The sequence below is a fragment of the Brachionichthys hirsutus genome, chromosome 1, assembly GCF_040956055.1.
Source record: "Brachionichthys hirsutus isolate HB-005 chromosome 1, CSIRO-AGI_Bhir_v1, whole genome shotgun sequence".
NCBI classification, from domain to species: domain Eukaryota; kingdom Metazoa; phylum Chordata; class Actinopteri; order Lophiiformes; family Brachionichthyidae; genus Brachionichthys; species Brachionichthys hirsutus.
In genome coordinates, this window is record NC_090897.1 from 3172916 (window position 1) to 3195246 (window position 22331).

General features: G+C 41.9%; 1 protein-coding gene across 1 annotated transcript in view; it reads left to right on the forward strand.

The window, feature by feature from the left end:
- The window catches only part of gpc6a (glypican 6a), an 87461-nt gene extending 73562 nt beyond the window's left edge, over positions 1-13899 (forward strand). The window contains exons 8-11 of the mRNA XM_068756195.1: positions 10024-10154; positions 11752-11927; positions 12874-13043; positions 13134-13899. Of these exons, the coding sequence (XP_068612296.1) occupies positions 10024-10154; positions 11752-11927; positions 12874-13043; positions 13134-13142 (486 nt within the window). The 3' untranslated portion in view covers positions 13143-13899. The remainder of the gene's footprint in view (positions 1-10023; positions 10155-11751; positions 11928-12873; positions 13044-13133) is intronic.
- The last annotated feature ends 8432 nt before the right edge of the window (positions 13900-22331 follow it).

A 22331-nucleotide genomic window follows, 5' to 3' on the forward strand; every position in this document is an offset into this window, starting at 1 on the left:
TTTTACAATCATGGATTTACTGCTTGATGGATTACCATGAAAGGTGGTGGAGAAAGTGGAGTTGAATTTTGAATCCAGTCCAGGTAAAGGCGTGGACTTACTTTATTCATTGTGATAAACATGAAGGCGGCTATTTAACAAAAAACATTTCTGATACACTCTCACAAAAGAAGAGCCACGCATCGGGGATGAGAACCAGTCAGCTAATTATCATAAACCCACAGAACAGGAAGTGCTGACTCACCAGAAACAGGTGTTTCCTACACAAAGTTAAGCTCCAAGTGTCCTTTTATCATGGTGGGGGAAAAGCATCCAGTGCAGGTGTTGCATATAAATGGGAAGAATGAATGCTTTGGTGGGAAGACTCAGCCTTGGCCGAGCTTTGCAGCCTCCGAATGTTCTCATTATTTGTGTTACATGAGCTTGTCATTGACGCTGGTTGTCTGCGGTCTCAATTGTAATCAAAGCAAAAGCTGTGATCGCTTTAAAAAAAAACACAATGAATAAGCACAATAACAAAGATTTCAGCCTTGGTTGGTCAAGCATGTCTCAAGCAACAACCTTGAGAGTTTTCATTAGTTAAAACTAGATGGAAATATTGATTTACTTCTTTGCTTGAATTAGGACTGAAATGCGCATTTAGTCAGCTAAAACTTGGGTGCAGTGAAACACAACGAAAAACTAATAGACATTCGACACTGGATGAGAACCTAGACTAAATGAAGAATGGCTGACATCATTAACGCCACTTGACAGGAGAATGTGCTCATCAGGATGTAAACACTGACCCTTGTGTGCAAATATTCCAGAGGCAGGATAAATCGGTGACACAGATGGCGAGGTGGTAAATTGTGGACAGATTGCAAGGCGAAGCCGCTCGCAAATTCCTATTTCACTTAATATGAATTCTTAATTAGCGATCTACGCAATCATAAACATTCAAATCAGGAATGCCATTTGCGCTCGCACCTGAAGCCATAACTCTTCCGTAAGCACTTTCCGATTTCAAAGCCAACTCAAATCTTAAATTAAAGTCTGCTCGGTATTTTCATTAGCGCTGCCTCACCAACACTTTCTCAACCCCCGGATTGCAGATAAAAGGGTCAGACCGGATGGTTACTGGCTGATGAATTATCAGTACATCATAAATTGCCGTGGCGCACACGGCTGTGCCGTCAGGCTTGCTATTCTGCAGTCATCCCATCTGGCACATCTTCACCGCCTGCACATATGGATCATGCAAAGCCTGAAAATAATCCCAGTGACATGGACTACACTCCATATTCTGATTATGAGCCCTAATCCGAACGCAGGCCAAGCTCGCCAGATGAATTACATTTGCCGATCAACCGAACGGCCATGTTTCGCCGTAAAGAACCATTGATCAGCAGCCTCATTTCTACGCATCAGCATTCACGAGCAATTGTGTGCTGCCCGTTTATGTTTGAATGTGGCTGCATAGAGGGCGATATCTTGGTGTGGATGGCTTGTAAAACTGATTCCTTTATGGAGGCAAGACATTTTTTAGGCTTTCCGATCAGATCAGATCAGATCAGAAAAACTTTATTATCCCCGTGAGGGGAAATTCGTTTCACAGCCAGCCACAGCCAGCCACAGATCCTAGACAGTTTTATAAATGATGCTCTTGTCCAAAAGAGATGTGCGCTTGCTGCTGATGGCGTCGACTGTCATGACTGCTTGTCTGGTGCGATAATGGCTGGCCACATATTGCTTGCACAGTTGCAGCTTGTTGTTGTGTGTGGGTTGATTATGTCTCGATTGTGTATGCTATATGGCTCATTAGCTGTGTGGGCATTCAACATTATTAAAGTGCTGCTCGATATGTTCTTTCAGCATCAGCATCGCGACGTCCTGATGTGCAGTAGCCACATTTCATGACAAGTCATTTCAAGAAAATCATATTATCATATAGCTGTGTGTGCATGTTTAATGATGTAAGAGTCTAGTACTAAAATAATGAACTAAATAACTGCATTTCCCTCCGTTCCGCTTATTAGTGGATGTCTTGCATCCGTTGTCTATCTTTATCCAGCTTACAGGTGGCTTAATGGCATTTTTCTGTTTGACAGTAAAAGGCAGATATCTGATATGGATTCTGTTCTGGATTACTTTGAGCTCAATCAAACTAAGCTAATATCACTGACAGTACAAACTGTCAATTTCCCCATTACCCAAGACATTATGCAAATGCTCGCACGAGGAAATGTGATTGCTGTTTACCAGGGTTTATTGATTAATTTGACCAATTTCAAAATATTTTTGATCTCTTTTTGTCGTCACTGTTTTTAAGTCAGATGCAGTTGGATGAGCGATGGCCGGGCCTTTTCCACGCTCCATTTAGTATTTTAGCAGAAAGCCAGAGCCAGGAAATGATTTGGCAATGATGGTTTGGTTTTTCTCTGCAATTGGGGGCGCGGGGGGGGGAGTATTTCATATCCTCGATCAAACGCATTAATCGGGTGTTGGTTGCCGCCACATAGCTCTACTTTAATGTGGATTTGATGGATTAGATGACTAAAGTGTTTTATAGAGATTTTGGAGTAACAGAGAATGTATCCTTTAATTTCTGAGTAGCAGTAGTACCAGTAATCACCTTTCCTACACAAAAGTAATGAGTCACTGGGAAATCAGCACACCCAATTCACAGCTGCCAACCGTGGCCAGCGGCGATATGGCCAAATACTTGCAATGCATGGGTCATGCCATGAAATGGAACTTGCGACAGCTCCAATAAAATCCTGGCATGAACTGCAGATCTGGCCTTCACTTATTTATTTATTTTAGGTGCCTCAATTTCTGTGTAAATCAGCAGACACAGAGGAAGGGTGTGTTAACGGCAGATAGTCACAGCAGAATGTTAATTCAGTCTCCTGGGCATGCTGAGCTGATGCTGAAGCAGAGTCCTGAGCGTTTCTGAACTGTTAGCTGTGCCACATGATATGGAATAATAATAATAATATCAATCTATGGAATAATACAAATGTAATCCCTTAAAAAAAGCCAATGGCACAATAAGTTGTGCAGTCTTTCATTCTACATTTAGACGGCACCTGAATTTCCTCACCATGTCGAGGGCCCTTTGCATTCTTCTGTTGCTGGAATAGAATGTCTATTTTTCGTCCCGATTCTTAATATTTGCTGTATATGGCAACCAGAGTGCTGTTGACACGGGACTAGTCACATGACCGTGGACAGACGCAGCATGTCAGTGAGGTCATCATGCTTGAATGCAGTGTCATTGCATTGCATCATGACATTTAAATCTCTCCAATTTGTTCTACTTCGTCATGGTTTACGTGGAGGGACGTGTTTTACGCGCCTCTACGCTTCACGCTACATTGTGTTCTTGACGTGCTTTCGTGCTGTTTTAAGTTGACCGATGCATTGCTCGTGATGCATTATTCGTTTTTATGGATGTGCTTATTGACAAAAAACATCACAATTGAGCAATGATATAAGTGGGGAGGAACAGACCTTGCACAGCTGGGTCAGCGTGCCCCTCAAAAGATGATTGTGGTAGACGTGTTCATAAGCTGCACACCGTACGGTGCATTCAGGGAGCGACACTAGAACGCCGGTCATGTTTTGTTGTACGGCGGTTCCTCTCTCGGAGTTTCTTTGCGGATCATTCTTCTAGAAACTCTTCCTTACAAATCATATTAGACTGCTTTTTACAGACAGCATCAACTGCACCAACGTCTGGCTCAGTCCACTCTGACCCACTTGAGCGTCAACGATGCTTTCTTTCCTTTGTGACCATACCGTAATGCTTATTACATGTTTGGGTTTTTTGACACACAAGACATTATTCACTTTGTTGATTATTACCAGGTGTGAAATACTTTAAGGTTAAACTAACATTGATTTTGTGTCTGCATAAATTTCATGATGAAAAATAAACCTGCCGACTGTGGAGACATCCCTTTATAGATTATGCTTTTGGACCACCAGAGTATTGTGAACAACAAAATATGAAATCACCCCACACATTATTCCCGTGTATCCCATATTAACATATGGAAAACAAGGGAAATGGTCAAATAGTTTCCTGCAGCATGTTAATCCCACCAGCGTGACCAGGATGCGTCACACTGCAGTGAAGAGCCTGCGGAGCAGCAGTCGTATTGCATTTTGAGTTCAGCGGCCTGGAAATGTTCTGATAAATTATCCAATCATTAGACTGTCATATCCCAGTCAGTGCAAATGTTCTTATCTTCAGCTGCAATGCAAATGAGAGTAACTTCCTATCTCGAGCTAAATCTGAAGCTTAAAGAGGTCCGTTTATTGGGACTGCTCAACCCTCCGAGCAGCCTGGACGCTGCGGGAAATCCACAGCGTGCACTGGAATCTGCCTCAGCTCTCGCCTCAGTGCTCGCCATTACCAGGCCGATTAGCCCACCACTGTTTCCTACGGCATGTTGTTTGCACCCCTGCCTGAAGGTGGAAGGCTTTTACTTTGCCTCAGCAGCGCGCCACAGACTTGCGAGCTAAGCTCATCTGCGGGGGTAGGCAGGCAAGCTCGAATACGCCGCAGTTCAGCCAAAGTAATCCTCTTTAGTGCCTTATTCAGAACACTGAATCACAAAATGCATGGTCATGGTGTCTGAGGTAAGCGCACCCAATTGAGCAGAACAAGGGACTGGGCATTTTTTGTGTCACCCCCTTCTGAGATTTCCCCCCCCTTTTTTTAAATACATCTTTGCTACGCTTTATTTAAGTTAAATCCGCCCCAATATGGAGACTGGTTCTATCCTCGGTACTGCATTCTTTCTTCTTCGTGTGACCTAGAAACCAGTGGACTTGTAGTGAAATGGCAATATATCCATTTTGGGTCTCAGATTGGTCCATACAGTCGTTTTTTTCTCCCACACTGCACCATGATCTATTACGTTGGATAGAGTAGTGATAATGGCGTGACCTAAAGTTCTTCTGCCTCGATTTGATGTTTATAGCGGACAATCAGAGTTGATGTAGACAGATGCTTAGAAGCGGAGTGTTCTACATAACTTATGCCACGCAGCGTGGGCCAGGGTGGGATGCAGGGACAACGATCTAAGGGGCCTGCAACTCTCCGGCCAAAATATAAAACATGTTTTGTATTTCCAGAGGTGGAAAAAGGGGGGAGAGGCCGTACCGAGAGAGTTCAGTAATAAAAAACAGCCATTTTTTTCCCACGTAGACATAAACAGTGTCAATGCAAGGTGTTAGTATGGATGGGGGTCTTATTTAGTTCTTTTAAGGATGCATGATTTCTATCATTAGACTGTATTCTAATACCATTAGAGGGCATTATAGATTGCATAACTGATCGAACTGTCGACCTAAGTATTTAGATTCAGCGTGGGGTTATTAATTAAATGCATGGATATGATTCCAGGGGCTCCACAGACTGTGAAGTTTTAAAGCCTATGCTAACCAGGCTGCTATAAATGTATGAGGCATCTCTATACCTGAAGAAAAATCAGTGTACGCTCAATTTATGAGGCTACGAGTTGCATGACTAGAGCAGCACATTCATGCTAAACAAACCATGACCTGACTAATGTAAGCACAGATGGAAGCTTCATACACAGCTGGTTTTGTTTTCCATCCCAAGGGTAAGCGTGTCGTTTGGGGGGGGGGGGGGGGGGGCTTTATAAACAGATGCTTCGCTGGAAGATGTTGAGCAAAAGCAACTTTACTTTTTAAAGCTAAAAGTTTTCTAGTTTTGATTAGTAGAAAATAATGTCAGAATTTCAATAACATTTGAAAATGCAGACTTTCTGGACTGACACTGCTTAATCACCATAACAGTAATAACCAGGGATAGAAACAAAGGAATAATTCAGTGACATTATGGACTGACCTTGGATGGGTTGGTTGGATAACCAGGTTGTAACCGCTGTTCTCCGTGGGAAGGTACGGTCTATCCAACCGGCTATATAGTGAGAGTGGAGACGTCGCTCCCCAAGTAGAAGAACCAGCAATCTCCCAAGAGTCTGAACCGACGGCCACCACTGTCACCAAGGAAACAGATCTCTCCATCAGCAGCTGGAGCGGCTTCCATTCTCCAAGTTGAAGAAGCTTTTGCCAGTTTTACCTTGGACTACATTGAGGGAATGCACCCTCTCCATTTTCATGCTCTGATACTTGTCTTTGTCTGTATTTATTTTTTGAAAGCATTTAAGCCTCCTGCTGGTCTCTTCTATTATCATTAACCAGAGCACACCTTGAGATCATCTTGCAAAGCCCTCTCTGTTATTCAAGTATCCACACTCGGATCATTCTTTCCATCTGGTGCAACAGATTGCAGAATTGTGTTGTCTGTAAAAATTAAGTAATGCAAAAATTCAATATCGGTGAATTGGTGTCTGAACTGCCGGCAGGTATCACAAAAAGCATGAATTGATTATCTGCCTCTCTGTGATGAGCTTACAGTCGAGGGTATGCTCAGTCTCTCTCCAATGTGGATAGGCTTTAGCTCCTGCAAATGATAAGTGAATTTATAGAAATTTATATATTTTGAAAAAGAATCCTAATGAAAAGCTTGACTGAAGAGATAAGCAAATAATTCTTTTGAATTCATTTAAATGTATTTAACTTTATTTAAACCTTATCTGTTTGGTGAGGTTAAATTCCCACTCGCTTTAGAGCCAATTTCATGACTGTGAAAATTAAGCAGGTTGATCTGACTCATGAAAGCACAGGTTAAAACTATTGGCATGCTCCGCTGGAGAGTCCACCCCATCAAAGATTTATCTTTTCATGGTGCTCCAAGGCCACATTGGACTTTGGCTCAGAGTATAAAGATATATATATCGAGGGGATTCACATCTTGAGATGAAAGCTGGTGGAGAAATGTAAAGATCTTTACTTCCTCTTCCTTGTCAGACAGTTTGCACATTTCAGTATAAGTACAGTGATGAAAGCTATAAAACAATTCTAACTAATCCAATACAAAAATGGCAAATCCAGCATGAGAATTTCAATAAAAATAAATGTAAGAAGTGGTTACGGAAAGATGAATCATTTTGTCACAGGTTCTAGGTAGTGTGTGGGAGTTTAATTACTACCCTGTAGTGAGGTAAATAATAATTGCAGAGTGTTTGGAGGGCACAGTAATATTGAAACAGTGTGTGTTTGTATAAACTAGTACTACTAAAACTAAACTGATGCTAGCAAATTCCCCACAGTCATCAGCTTGAGACTCGGACTGGAGGACAAATATTAATATTGACAAAACCGTTCTACAACTATAGAATCGATGGAAAAGGGGACATCACTTTCACTTCTCATTGACAGATGAGTGTGCTCAGTGGCCAGGTCAGAGTTCACGTTATAAATTGTAGCTGAGTCTTAAATGTCCCGTATGGACAAATTGTAATCACACCTTCGCTGCGCAGGATGTTTCAACAGCTGCAAGATTTAATTACAGTCTTGAACTCAATTTAGGCCATACAATTATTTGCAAACATAATTTTACACTCACAAAATATGATCCTTATTTGCTTCCTTAGTTGAAAGGCAAATGTGGTCCAAAATGTCACTGTTCAATCCGCTTTTTAGTTTGCCTTTATAGACTGGTTTTGTAATTAATGTGAGTTTTTACACAATAAAATAATAATACAAGTAATTGGATTCTCTCACACACACACACTGTTTTGGTATTATAAAATCAAAGCTCATTCTTGACCTTCCTAAATAAATTGTAAGCGCTAGTTAAACGAATCCCAATTTTAGGTCCATAAGTCCATAATGTCATCATTATTTACTAATCAAGAAGAGGAAAGACCCAGAAAAGGGCAACGAATGGTTTTTGAGTTCATCTTCATTTTAAAAAGCCAAAGTATGTACATTTTACCGACCAACATTTACATATAAAATGTATTTATGTGTAGAATTGAGTCGCAAATGAATACTAAAATACATCCATCAAGTTGTTTACTTTGGCAGCTGTAATCCAACTATAAAAAAAGAGGCGCTGTGCTGTGTATGACATCAGAAGTTGTTTCTGGGATGATGAATTGTCTGCGACAGAAACGTCGCGGTCGACTTTTCAGACCCTGGAAGAATTCGGCGGCTGAAATTGCTTCAAGCCCAAAACAATTTAAAGAAAAAAATTGCAACACTGTTGAAAGAAATAGAATTTCAGAGAGAAGGTTGTGACCCTCCAACAATGTTATCCCGAGTCAAAAAAAAAGTGTGTACCGGTATATTTTCTGACGACTACAGGAAGTAATAACTTCCTTTAGGCAGATCTCATTCAGGGTTTTTATTTTGTGTACCTGACCTTCCACGCTTTGACAACCTTAGAAGAAGCAAAAGCACACTGGTCCCAAGCAGGACGAATTTTCTCATGCAAAATGAGAATACTATTTTTATTATTAAAATATTTAAATTAAGGTTATTGTGCAGTTATTGGTAAGTAATGAGAGTACCGTAATTGCTGAACTATTATGCGCACCTGTGAAAAAGCCGCACCCACTGAATTAAAAAAAATATATATTTTGTACTAAAATAAGCCGCACATATTCGTAAGCCACAAGTGCAATCAGATCCGTAACTTCGGGATAAGGATTGGCTCTAGGGGCTGGGTCGGTCGGGCTGGGGTGCGAAGCGGGGCTGGGCTCGAGCCGCGGCTGGGGGAGCAGTCGCCCCGTCGCCCTCCCCTCTCCGCCCGTCGGAGGCTGCGCGGTGCGCGCGCCCGCCTGGCGGGGTGTCCCCGTCCCCCTTGCCCCCGTCCCCCTCATCCTCCGTCCGCGGGAGCGTGGTGCGGCAGGGGTGGGGACGCCCGGGAGGTCGAGGGGGTGGGTTCCTTCCCCGCTACGCGGCGCGTCCGACGCCGCGTAGCGGATGGCGGACAGGCGGCGGGGACCGGGTACGGCGGTCCGGCGGCGGCGACTCTGGACGAGCGCCGGGCGCTTCTCGCGGATCTCCCCAGCTACGCGCAAGCGGGGCTTTCCCTCCGGGCGGGCGGGCGTTAATTTTGTAACGAAAATAAATAGGCTTTAACGAAACACGGCTCGTAACGAAAGTGGGAAAATATACGTAAATTTGCCGCGTCGTTGCATAAACCGCAAGGTTCAAAATATTGGAAAAAAGTAGCGGCTTGTACACCGGGAATTACGGTAATGCATTTTGACTTGGTAATTAGGAAGATATGGCCAGACTTGCATAATGTCTGAACATCTAAGATGATTCAGCAGCACTAAATTACAAATCAAGATGAATTTGATGTTTTTATTTATGTCATACACATTTTTTACTACAGTTGAGTATTATTGGCCCCTTTTTGTTGTTGTCAGTCCCTGTCTGAAACAGAAACCTGGCGTTGGGATTAAACAAATATATCATCTCAGAAAAAGCTTTCAATATTATTTTCAGGGGATTTAGTTTTTGTTTCAATGGAGACGAGCCGTTTCCCCATGTTACCATGTTTTACGTTGAGTTTATAAGATTTATTTTATCAAAAGCGAACCGGTACCTATCCAACATTTTTACATATGGTGCATATTTACCCCAGTGTAGATTCACGAAACCTGTGTATGTTGGTTTCATGACTGCTTAGTTTCTGTACGCGATGATTCCTCATTTTTGTCTGTTTGCTCATCACTAACTCCAACTTATTGCTGGGTCCAGATGGAATCAGTCGGGGGGTGTCCACTCTTGCCAAATATAAAAGTCAAAACACCAAGTATGTCTCGTATGAATCAGAGGCGAACCCAATATGGATAGAAGTGGAGCAGAACTCCAGTACTTCTCTCCATATGGGATAAATGAACAGAAGGGATTGTGCAACGACAAACTTCTGCTGTGACGTGAAGCTTTAAAACCACAGTGAGTCATACTCTGAGACGGTTAGAGCCTGCTACAGTCAGTTTTTACTGTTTGTCTCTTTGAAAATGTTTTTTAGCTTGTTTTTATTTTGTGTTTCGAACTGAAAGTGCCGAAATGAATGCAGAGTTTCTCGTAATAACCAACACCATCTTGGATTCTTTCCTCTTTTTTTTGTTTTTCTTTCAGGTGATGGACATCAAAGGGAAGTTGAAGGAGTCCAAGAGGTTCTGGTCCAAACTGCCAGATGACATCTGTTTGAAGAGCAATCTCACAGAGTTGGATGAAGACCAGTGCTGGAACAGTCATACTAAGGGCAGGTGAGGACCGCTGCTACGCTTTATAACCATGACAGAGTCCCTCCATTCTATGGCGATCACATGTTTCCTGCTGGGGATTGAACTAACCCAGCTATATTCCCAGATTAACAGGCTTTTTATATGCATAGTGGTAAATTCTTCTATTTAAAACTAAGCACCCGTGGCTGTGCTTCCCAGGAGACTGGCGTTTCCAACGTCTCATCTCCACTGCAGTTCATGAAATTCTGCAGAACCACCCAGTAGATTGGACGGGGAGCGGTTTTCTCAGACAATGAACAGACACGCTAGCAGAGAAAATGTATCACCCGATCAATTTGGCCCTTGCCAAGTAACAAATTCACCAGATGGTGTAATTAAAGACAGACTTGTTGGTTCCAGTTGCAGTTTTAAACATGGCTTTAAATCCGCGAGAAAAATGGATTTTCCATAGATGGTAAAATATCAGTAATAATCACATTATTAATATTGTTTTAGGCCCTCTTATGTGTGGGGAACCAACTGGGAGGCAATTATGTCAGAGCGCGGGTTGGTCTACCTGATCTGTTGGTCTCTGTGAGCATCTCAGTCATTTTCACTGCCAGATAATTACGGGGCACTGCTTGTCCGAGCGGATCACGTAGATGTCTTTCTTTTGTAATGTTGATTGGTTCAGTGGGAAGCTTCTATCTCACATCATGCTTGTAGAATTCCTCAGTCCCACCTCGGGGCAGGGCGGGGCGGCTCTTCCCTTGCAGCTGGGAGTTCACCTTGGCTCTGTGTTTGGAATACAGGCCATCTCTTGGCCTCTGCTTTTCTGGCTTCTCTTCTCGCTTATTTTTAATCAGAGCTATGAGTCGTTGACTAGCTCGAGAGCCTGACATCATTTTTTTGATATTGTGTTTGTAGTTCCCTTCTGTTAAGGGTCTGTCTCTCATTATAACATGCTGACTAACTCCCCACCAGGGTTTCTTGATATGGCATCCAACATTCTTCTGCGTGTTGCATCCTAGTCGTCGTGGAGATAATAAATAGAGCCGTGTTCCTTTTTGAGGGACATTTCCTTGGGTTCCCGTTGTAGTCATGTCAAAAACTTTAGTTTGGCCTCTATATTTTCTCCAGCTCTGTGGAAACAGCGTGGATGTCGGCGTCCTGCTCATCCATAGTTCTGACGTCCTGTTTCCTTTACGGAACAGCTCCAGCACTGATTGATGACGGACATAAATCTTCACTTTTCTTTGCGGGGTTTATGGGATGGGCTCCATGAAGTGTCAACCGACACTTCAGTCAGGTTAAGATGCACAAGAGATTGACGCCGCAACCACACTGGCAAAAAGGCATTTCGCAGAAAGAACTCAGTGTTCAAAGAACGCAAAATGGAGAAAACACTTTCACTCTGACGCTGTGGAGGAAATAAAGTAACAAGCAGCTCTGCCGGAGATATGCAGCCTAATAAAACGTGTTTGATCAGCTTCGTGTTGTTTATGTGAGGTGTGTACTGTCAGAGTAATATGCAGCACAGCCGCTACACAACCAGCGACTTCTCTTTTAGTCACAGATGCATCTTGATTGCATCACTATTAGCGATCGATTAAAGTCGTGGGTCTGCCACTGTATGCAGGTATTTCCCTGAAGTGGTGAAAGAAGGTCTGACCAACCAGTTGAACAACCCAGAGGTGGATGTGGACATCACCAGGCCCGACACGCTAATACGACAGCAGATCATGGCTCTGCGCGTCATGACCAACAAGCTGAGGAACGCTTATAATGGAAATGACATCTATTTCCAGGACTCCAGTAAGTGTCTCCAAAGTTTTTGAAGTGTGGGTGGAGCCAGAAAGACGGTACTTGTTGAAAGTAAAATGCAGAAAGAAAGCGTTCAGTACTGATCTATGCCACTGTATGTTGGTTCTGATATAAAGCACGCAAACATATAGCGGCTAACGGGGAAATAAGATCATGTTACTCATGTGGCAATTTATCCCGTATCTCCATGGGCTGTGTGAGGCGTTCACTGCAGCGACAGGATGCTATTAGCAGGATAGATACACTCAGAAAATAGAACCGACAGCCGAGCCGGTGCAGAGTAAGACGTACATCTCCAAAGCTGCTGCAAAACAAACATCGAGCTGACAAAAGTGAAGCTTCTCTGGAAAAGCTGTAGCTTTTATTCCATTTCTCATCTTTGTTCAATGCAAACAAAGAGCTCAAGGAAACGTTTTCACATGCTGATATTTTACACTAACGGGTTGAAAAAGGAAACTGGACTTTGGCCCTCAGGCTCTCTTCTTAATAAATCCTTTGTCACACAGGCATTCAGGTATCAGTAATTAAGATTTAACAAAGGCTGCTAGTCTGCATTCTTGCAGTGCTTCAGCCCTTTCTTCTTTAAATACTGTTTTGATGTGAAGTTTAACCAAGGTTGTAACAAGTTATTTAGAAATTCATGTAGTTCTGGTTTGTAGTTTCGAAGGGACAAAAGTGATCTAGTCCTAACATTACTCCTTTTCTGTTGTTTTCATTAAATAAGATTGATTTGTATTGCAGTATTTTTATCTTTTACATGCCGTGGGCCTGTGTTACAGTATCTTACTGTCTTATATCATTGTCTCGTGTTATCATATGTTTGAATTGTGAAGCTCTCCTTTTAAGCCCGTCTCATTTAGACCAGTCTTGTTCGCTGACTTGTTCTCTGCCACGAAGACCAACCTAATCGCTACTTGACTTCACTTTGTCGCTGCAGGTGACGAGGGCAGCACGTCTGGCAGCGGCAGCGGCTGCGCTGACGGCTGCACGACGGAGGCGGTTTTTGCTGGAACAGAGGCGCCTGTGATTGGAGCCGACAGAAGCGATGAACGCGCAGCAGCGGCCGCCGCCGGAAAGTCGCTTTCCTGCGGACCCTCTGCCCTGCTGGTGATGGCTGCCGTCACAGTCCCACTCTGGGCAACGCAGACTCATCGGAGATAATACTCGGTTAGATCGCTGACTTTTATGCTGTTACAGACAGTATAGTCAAAGGCAAGTTCTACTGCTGTTCCCTCACTGGACCTGTCGAACATCCTGGAAGGGAGAATGGCTTACTGTGTTGGTAGAGTTGGACCGGAAGTGAGTGCAGAGCCGCATCCTGCTCGTCCCCCAAAGAATGCCCGGTGCCATCGCTGAACCAGCTTTCACATCTCTGACACACCCACACACACACACACAAATAAAATTTGGTGTTTTATCATTATTCTAAAGTGGGTTTTTAAGAATGTGCTTCTCTATTAGAAACTGTTAGATCTGATTTTCAGAGAAAAAGAGGAATCTATTTTTCTTTCATATTTGTAGAAGATGTGGGGGGGGTGAAGGAAAAAAACATTTTTATCTCATTAGTCTTGCCCCTGCCCCCCAACAAAAACACAGAAAGTCGTGTTGTGTGCATGCATGGAAATGATGTTGCCTGACAAAAGCTTTTAGATTTTTCTTTCTTTCTTTTTTTTAGTCCATTTATTTTTAGGTTTGGATTGTTTGGGCTCTACATTCTTAGCAGTTCACACCGCCGCTACCTGATTGGTCATGTCAGTGTGGCTTCAAGACAAAAGCAGTTCTTGGTGCCATTTTATAGTTGCACATTTAATTGTCTCTAAGAAAGTGCTCATGTGATGCACTGAGACAGTGACTTTGCACAGATTATTTTTGCTTCAGAAGTTTATAAAGCTACAGCAAACATCCACCCCATAGAGAAAGATCTATATTTTCCGATCACTTAACTGATTGTATTGTACTCATAAACTTCTACAGTATACATTCCACTTGGAGGTACTGCAATTTAATCACACCCGTTTCATTCATGTCTATTTTATGGAACAATTTGACCACTTTTTCTTTTAAGAATTACCTACTAACATCTTTTACCTGGCTGCCATTTTTATATTAGATTCATGTTATTATCTTGTCTAGCTTGCTTTAATATTTATGATTTATATTTATGTTTGTTATTGTTTATATGAGATAAGGCTATATAACTCCCCCTGGCCCTCAGACAGCCTCTGCAGGTTTACCTCCTCCTCATGTGTTCACCATTCCAGCAGACTACAAGTTCTGTTTTCCGAAATAATGCCAGCTGCTCAAAAAGAAGCAAGGTGCCAAGGATGGAGCGCCCTGAATCTACTCTTGTAACTAGGGGCCCATGTTTGTGATATTAATTCCATCTCTTGCAGGCTTCGACTTAAAACATGATCGGGTAGCAAGACCGTATAGCGAACAATTGAAAGCGGCAACCTGATGGCCTCGACCTGCGACGACCACAGAAATGCAGGTCCTTGAAGTGCTGCAGAAATATTACGGTTGAAGTATAGCCTCTCTGGTTCCTGGGTGTGCTTTCACATATGCTTTCACGCAGCTCATAATACGCAATCGCGTATCTCAACAGGGGGTCGTCTGATTGATTTTTCTCTTTTGATTTAACAAAATTGCAGCTCATCTGAGCATCTCAGTGAACGTAGCTGTAGAAGGCATGGGACATGAGAGTCTCCTCATCTTCAGGATGAGGTAAGAGCGAAAAACAGCATCAAGCTGAACCCTTGAAGGCGTGAACAAATATTTGCTGTTGTTGTTGTTGGGCACAAATAAGAGGTGAAGCACTGCTCTTCAAACAAACAGCCAGAGAAGTCTGACAGCCACTTTGCCAGGCAGAAATGCCTCCGCCGCAGTCTCCTATGACGAGCAGGAGAAACCCTGCAGGTAGCTCCAACAGATGGCAAATCATTTGACCTCCATCGTCTCATTTTTGGAGAAGGTGACTGGACAGCAGGCCTCCCACCAAAACAAGCATGACACAATTAAATCACCGAAGCGTAGACTGTAATTGTGGAGCAAAGTAGGCTTCCATCCAAACAAAGCCTGAGAGAAAACAACTAACTCGTCAGCATAAGGTCCTCCAAATATCAAGCTGTTCAGTGTCGTCCAGCATGATGTTCAGAAACGATGGAGGGACAAAGTCTGTTTCCATCACCTGTTCTACGGGCATTTTAAGTTTGCACATAGAACACTGTAAATGTATAAGAAAGATTCAAATATCGTGGAAAAATACCTTTTAGGGTTCATTCCCGTGTCCTGTTTCAATGCCGACACTTGGATCTGTGTAATGTGCCTCAATAGGATACTTCAAACAATTAACAAAATTATTGCTATTATTTCTTAGTGCGTGTAAATTATTTCCTAGAAATCCTAGCAAAACATGCACTCTTTTAACAAAATATTTACTTGGGCAGACCGCAGATAGAAAGATAACTCAAGAACCATCATTTTTTGAAATATAATTACCCTTGTTTATGGTGCAATAAATTCTGGTGCATCGCAGGGGAAGAGGAGCTCAGCAGCAGCGAAGTAAAGAAATCACTTGAACAGCAGGCACATCGGACGGCGGCAAGGAAACCAAGAAAATCTTAGAAACTAGAAGAGAGCATATAAAACATGCACTGCCCTGAAAAGCTGGCAGCAGCGTTGCTTTCTTCCCCCGGGTTTATGTCATAAATTGAGGGATGGAAAGAGATATAAAAAAAAAAAAAAGTGTGGTGGAGCTTTGCAGGCCGTCCAGCGTGGGATCCATTCACACGTCGCTGAGCCACGAAGGTCGTCTTTAGTACATTGGGTGCTCTTTTAGTCGTTTCAGGAAGGCAGATCCTTAATTAGAAAGACGCAATGATTTTTATAGATGGTAGCCTGTGTATCCATTGTGGCTGGATGGAAAAGACCACTCAGATCTTGCTTGCCAAGGAGCCTGTCGAGATGGAACCTGAGTCGACTCCACTTCCAAATTCTAAAAGTGTTTACGTGGCAGTTAAATGTGTCACACTTCCAAACGTTTTCCTTTGATATTCTTTATTGGGTGTCCTCCTAATACCTTCACATGAGCCCACCGCCCGACTGTTGTTCAGCAGAGGTGAAAAAAAATGGATCTGATCTGAACTCGCGTCATTAGCAAAAGCACCAACTGCTGGTGTCTGAGCGAGCGAGTCTGACAGATGGGAGGGGAGTTTAGCAGGATGGATGTCGAGCAATAACTGTTTATAATGTGCTGAATATTGAATGAAATGCTGTTAAAGTAACAAGCTGTCAGAACTGATGTGATCTGGGACGATTCCCCCCTACCCAGCAAAATAAATCCGGATAGCAAAGAGGACGGGGCATTTCGATTTTAGCCTCAGCCGTTTACATTTCTCAATACAGAATGTTCCAACTTTTAAATCAAAAAGAAATAGATGTTTTGTGTGCAGTTTTATTCTTGACGTGTCATTTTATTCCCGAACAGTAGACTGAGTTGGGCTTTGGTGAATCTATAATTGGTACGTTATGTTGATAGACAACAGGAAGGACTAAGGAGTCGAAGTGCAAATTAGGGACTTAAATGTCATCAGATATGCTAATTTGGTTTCCAAGTATTAAAGAACACTTTGGGGACAGATATTTCAGAGTCAGGGATGGAATTGAGGCAGCATAATTGGGGCATTGTGCGTCCGATAATAAGACAGGCAGTTACCCATGTGGCTTTAGATGCTGGTATTGTTTAACTGCAGGGATGAGCGAGTTCGTTTTAAAAGCAGTAAAAAACGGTTCAGTGCACTAAAAAGATCTGTGATTGCAGCAACAACAGTTTTGCTTGAGCGATGTTGAGAAGTTAGGAAAAAAGATGAAGACATTTTCAGAAGTGGATTTCAATTTTCCAAGAAGGTTAGACCAAGAGGAGCGTTCGGCTACTTTTCCACTCCACCTTGCAGATCGTCCACTCTCTCCTGACAAGCGTTTTGCTGCTCAGACATTCAGCATCGCCCTCAGAGATGCTTCAGTGTATAACTCTATTTCTCTTTGAGCCATATTTTTATTTTATTCTTTTTTTTGTCTCTCTGGTATTGTAAAAAACCTGAAAGAGTAAAGTCGTCAAATTTAGGTTGTTTTTATCAGAATGCTTAGAACAACAATGTGTTATGCAAAGGTCTTGTCCATTTCGATGTGAATCATTCTCGCCACGTTTGCTGATACATATGCTGTAGGTATGGAACTCTTTGTGATTTGCTAAAATCAGATAACTGAGGAGCACATTCAGATTTTGGGAGCTGTCGGTGCACGCTGTTCGAAGTGTTTGGGGGAACTGAAGTCGATGGTTATTTAAGCAGACATGCCTTACCATTTTTAAAAGACTAAAAGCGATTGCTTATTTGGCTTTTGTTACACATTCTTGTATACAGAGAATAATATGAAATGTAAGAATAAACGTTTTATTACAAAATGATTTTGTTGGCTGCAGTTTTCTCTCGCGTGTCTCTGTTCATCAATGATTTCTTGTCAAAGGTTTCTCATTAAGCACAAAAAAAACAACTCGAGAAGTGATTGAAGAGCGCAAACCTCTACCAAGTACAATAAATAAATAGCCCGGTCATCTATTTAAAAATCCTGGATCCACATGGTGATTCATTCATTTTGATCATTCTCAAAAGGTTCTAAACTGTTCTTGGTATCTTTTTACGCAAATCATGAAAAGTAAAAGTGGATCAGAGTTGATTTGTAAAATGTAATGGGATCTAAGTGAGACCCAGACCCATCGTCAGATTTCTTTTCAGCGAGATCCATCCAGCAGTTTTCCGTAAACCTACTAACAGACAGACAGACAGATAAACAGCGGCAAAAACAGAACCTCCTTGGCGGAGGTAATAAAGTTTGGTCTTGGATGATAGGAAGACAAATCAGATGCGAAGTTTGGCTATTTGATTAGGAGTTGAAGTTAATCTTGGAATTCTTTCTATGTAATTGTAAGAATTATAATCAGTTGTTTCTTTAAATTCTTGTCAGTTCCCCTGAGAGGCAGGGTACACCTTGGATATGTCGCCAGCGCATTGCGGGGCCATACATACGCAGACAACCACTCACACATATGGACAATTTGGAGTGATCAATTCATCTGAATGTTGCCATCTTTAGGCTGAAATAAAATAGATATTGTGCCCTGCCACGTGCAATACATCTTAGTTGCGACCCCAAACATCCATTTATTCATTTTCACATGACGACAGCAAGGGGGACAAGATGAATCGGCTTCACAGCTGAACCAGAATTATTCATTAAAATCTCTCTCCCTGCCTGCACAATTATTTATGTTCTTCAATTATAGAAAAGCCATGTGAACGGGCCAAACTCCAGACAAATTTAAAATTAAGTTCAGGGATTTCAAAGTCACAGCCGAACTGTTTTGTGGGGTCGGCTTGATAGCGTTAGATCGCTTAAGGCACAAGCCCTGAAACACCGAAGAGATGGAATTGTGCTCCGCTGTAGCTTTGAATAATCTGGTACATGTGGTGTAGCCTAAAAGAACTCTCCTGCTACATTAGCATGTGCATCGGCCTGCTTTCATTTGTATTGGTTGTAATCTATTTAAAGAGCAAAAGCTGTCAGATAGAATTTAATGTTGTTTTCCCTTCACTTATTGGGAAAATCTCTTTATACGACACCCACACAATTACAGCAGTGCCACTAATTGAATAACCGTAATAAGCCCTTTTGTCAGATGGCCAACTAGGACTGGAAACAATAGGAACACTTGTATCATTTAATGTACTGCACTAACGCAGCAATAAATACCACTGTGGAATCATAACAGCTCCAAATAGAACTGCTCCACAAAGCAGATAGATAACACAGAGACCCACGTCTTTTAATTGTCCTTCAAAACTCATAAAACTCCGCATCGCCCCTTAAACTAGGCTGGTGATTGTAAATACGAGGGTCTGAGGACATTGTTAATGGGTTCTCTGATGACACATTTCATCCAAGCACTGATTGTAATTGCTTTCTACATGACAAGTAATAGTGCGGGGGCTTTGGAGACAAGCGAAAACCCCCTTGAAAATAGAGACCTATGAAATTAAACCTTGGTTTTCAATTTTCACTCCCTCAAGATTTGAGCAATTAAATGGATTTAACCCAGAATCGTATAATAAGACATAAATAAGTTTTCAAAGCAGATCTCAACCATCTCGTTTCTCTCAAATGAGTTTCATTAAAATGTTCTTTTAATAAAAGAAAATGAAAAAGGTTTTTTTCCAAAACCGGTTAGTAGGAATAGCTTCTCTTTTTATCTGTGTTTATGCTTCACTTCAGAACCAATCACGCCGCTTCAGCACACCAACACAATCTCAGGTGATTTTTGTGATGTTGCTATGACGTTGGGTGGCAGCGGTTATTATTATTTTTAGGCTTAATTTGATGCCTGTAATTTGGGATAATAAGAGAACATGAATAATGAAAGCAACCGTACTAAGAAGTACCGTTTTGTAGTAGAATTATTAAAACCAAGTACAACAGGGTTGGGGGGGGTAATTGCATAGCTGTGTTTATTTTAGTAGGGAAGTTAACTGAGTACTAATTCTCATTTACAATTAACTCCTCATAGAAAGGACCCAAGCTGGATCTGAATCTGTGGCCTTCTTACTGTGAGGCAACAGCACTACCCACTGCACCATTGTGCTGCCCTTTTACACAGAACATAAAGCATGGGATGTGGCAAATAGCCATTTAAACATTATAATCAATAGATGCAGTTTAATTGAATGGCCATGGTCTTAGCATAAGCGATATATGTGGACCAAAATGTAAGCTGTAAGGCGGCAGAAAACGTGACGGCGGCTGTAGAGAATATGATGGGATGTATCACAATAAGAATCCATATAATTCTATTTAAAAACACAGTGGAAAAACATTTGAAAAATCTAGTACAATAAATATAACATCAACCTAAATAGGTGTGAACAGAGGAACCCGTGACTACATGAAAAGATTCATTACAGAGAGGAACCTGGAAAATAGCTTACAAAGAAGAAGACACCAAATGTAAATGTACCACAATGTTTACTGCTCGGAATGATTTTGACTTGGTTCAACAGCAAAGAGCATCAGCATCTTTGACGCTCGTATAATTATTGCAGTGGGTGTGTTCATAAATCCATGACACCACAACACCGGGAGAGATGTCGGATTGAATTGGGAAAGAAGCAATACTAAAGGAACAGAAATAATTAAATCAGAATTAAAGTCAATAAATCTGAGTACATGTGGACGCTGTAACATTAATTCACAAGTACGGGTGAAGCCAGACATTGTCAATAACGGAAGAATGCGTAATGCATCAATTTTAAACCTCAGAAACTGCTGGAAAATCCCATAAGAGTCATTCAAATGAAGCTGCAAAGACTGCTGCAGTGCTGGGGAAAAAAGAAACAACTACCGTAGAAATATTCCAGCCTATAAATCATTGGATGCTCGGTATTGTTCACTTTTATATTAGCATATCTGAGCTATTGTGTGGCAGTATGGGGTAACGCCTACAAAAGCACCCTGCAGACTTTATGCATGCTACAAAAATAATAGCACAAATACATTAACACGTGCCTTTCAAAGTTACACGCCTTGAAGTTCATCAAGTTTATGGAATTTAAAAAATGCACAATTATGTACAAAGCAAGAAATTATTTAACGGAAAAGTTTCATTGTTAAAACGTTTGAGTTTGTACCATGTCTCATATGTGCAATTTATGTTTCATTATTTGACTGCAGTGGAATTTAGATATTTTATATTTATGTATAGATGTATAAAAAAAATATAGCGAGGCTTACATGGATTTATGACTTTTGTCTGGTGTACACGAAATTAGGATACTTGTTTATAATCAAACATTGTATTGCGTTGCGGTAAAAATTTAAACAGGGTTTATGAATTTGTGGACATGGGATTATTTTTGAGGTTTTTTTAAAAAATTGGAGGAATAAATGTCAGCATTCAACTCCTTTTCAACTTCACAGTTTATTTATTTTTTACCCAAATTATAAAAACATCAGTTTAATTTGTTCAGTATTGTTGGAACGATATTTCCTTCTACTACCGCAGAAAAGGTCTCCCATCGTCAATATCCTAATCCCTTTATAATCACATTGATTATGCAAATGTACTTCTATACCCCACCCCCCAGTTTTGTACATTAGCTGTCTTCAGATCAATGCTCCTTTCTTTTCCCCTCTGCTGTCTTTCTCTCTCTCTGGATGTAAGATAGAGGCTGAATTACATAGCAGAGCAGGCCTGGATAGCAGAGACAGAGATTACCCTCCCTGATCCTTCTACAGACAAGAAGCAGCTCAGTGCAAACCCTCCCTGAGGGCCTTGCCACCTCAGTACTGACAGACTGCATATTAGCTCGCATCAGGGAAAAGAAGGGAAACAGCTTTATCCCTTTTGACCCACCACTTGACTTCAGAAAGTGAGGAATTGAGGAAGCTAACAGTGAATAGTCATCTTGTCGCTACACTGATTTGTTCAAGGAAGAAGCAGAAGAAGCGTGTCAGAGACACATGACCCCAGGTAGAGCACTTTGCATGTTCTTTACTCTGCTGACAAGAAGGAACTCAAGAGCTTTGCTCTCAAAGACACTCAGATTTGTTGGTTTTGAAAAAAAGAAACTTGCAGCCGAAGCGAGCTCACCATTCAAGAACGAACAAACAATCAGAAGTTTGCAGAGCAGGAACTGAGAAACATTTACCAAGCTGACAGCTGCACGTTACAGCAAGAAATGCATGCTGAAGAGAGAGACATTCATTCAATATCATTTTTATAGGGGGAAAAGCAAGCTTAATATCCTGCATGATAATCCTCAACACAAGCCGCTCTTTCTCGTTTGCACCTTTCCTAAAATGTTCATAACACCATTCCGTGCAGCTAAATTTATCCCATCCTCTCCACCCTCGCGTTTGCTTTTGTACTTAGTGGGAAAGTGGCATCGAAATATACACCCTAAACACTGATTAGTTAATGTCTCACCGCTATAAGCTGCTGCTTTGCAACACTTATTACATAGCATGCATAATCTATCTGCTTGTGTCATGAGCGGAATAGGCGATATTACTGCACTGGGAGCAGCACGAGGATGCGTCACGCCTCAGTCGGGAGCTGCTCACGTTGAGCGGATCGCCCACCTTGCACCGGAGGACTATGGGAAAAGAAAGTGGGTGGGGAAATTGAAGAGGTGGCTGTTAGGCTGTAGTGTGCAGCAGAGGAGGTGTAGTCAAAGCGTGACCTCTGTGATGTGCACGTGAAATATGGATGTTTTGCAAATGGCTCAACAGCCATCAGGATGGTGTCTGTGGGGGGGAGGTTTGGGTGGTAGGGATGAGTAGGTCAGT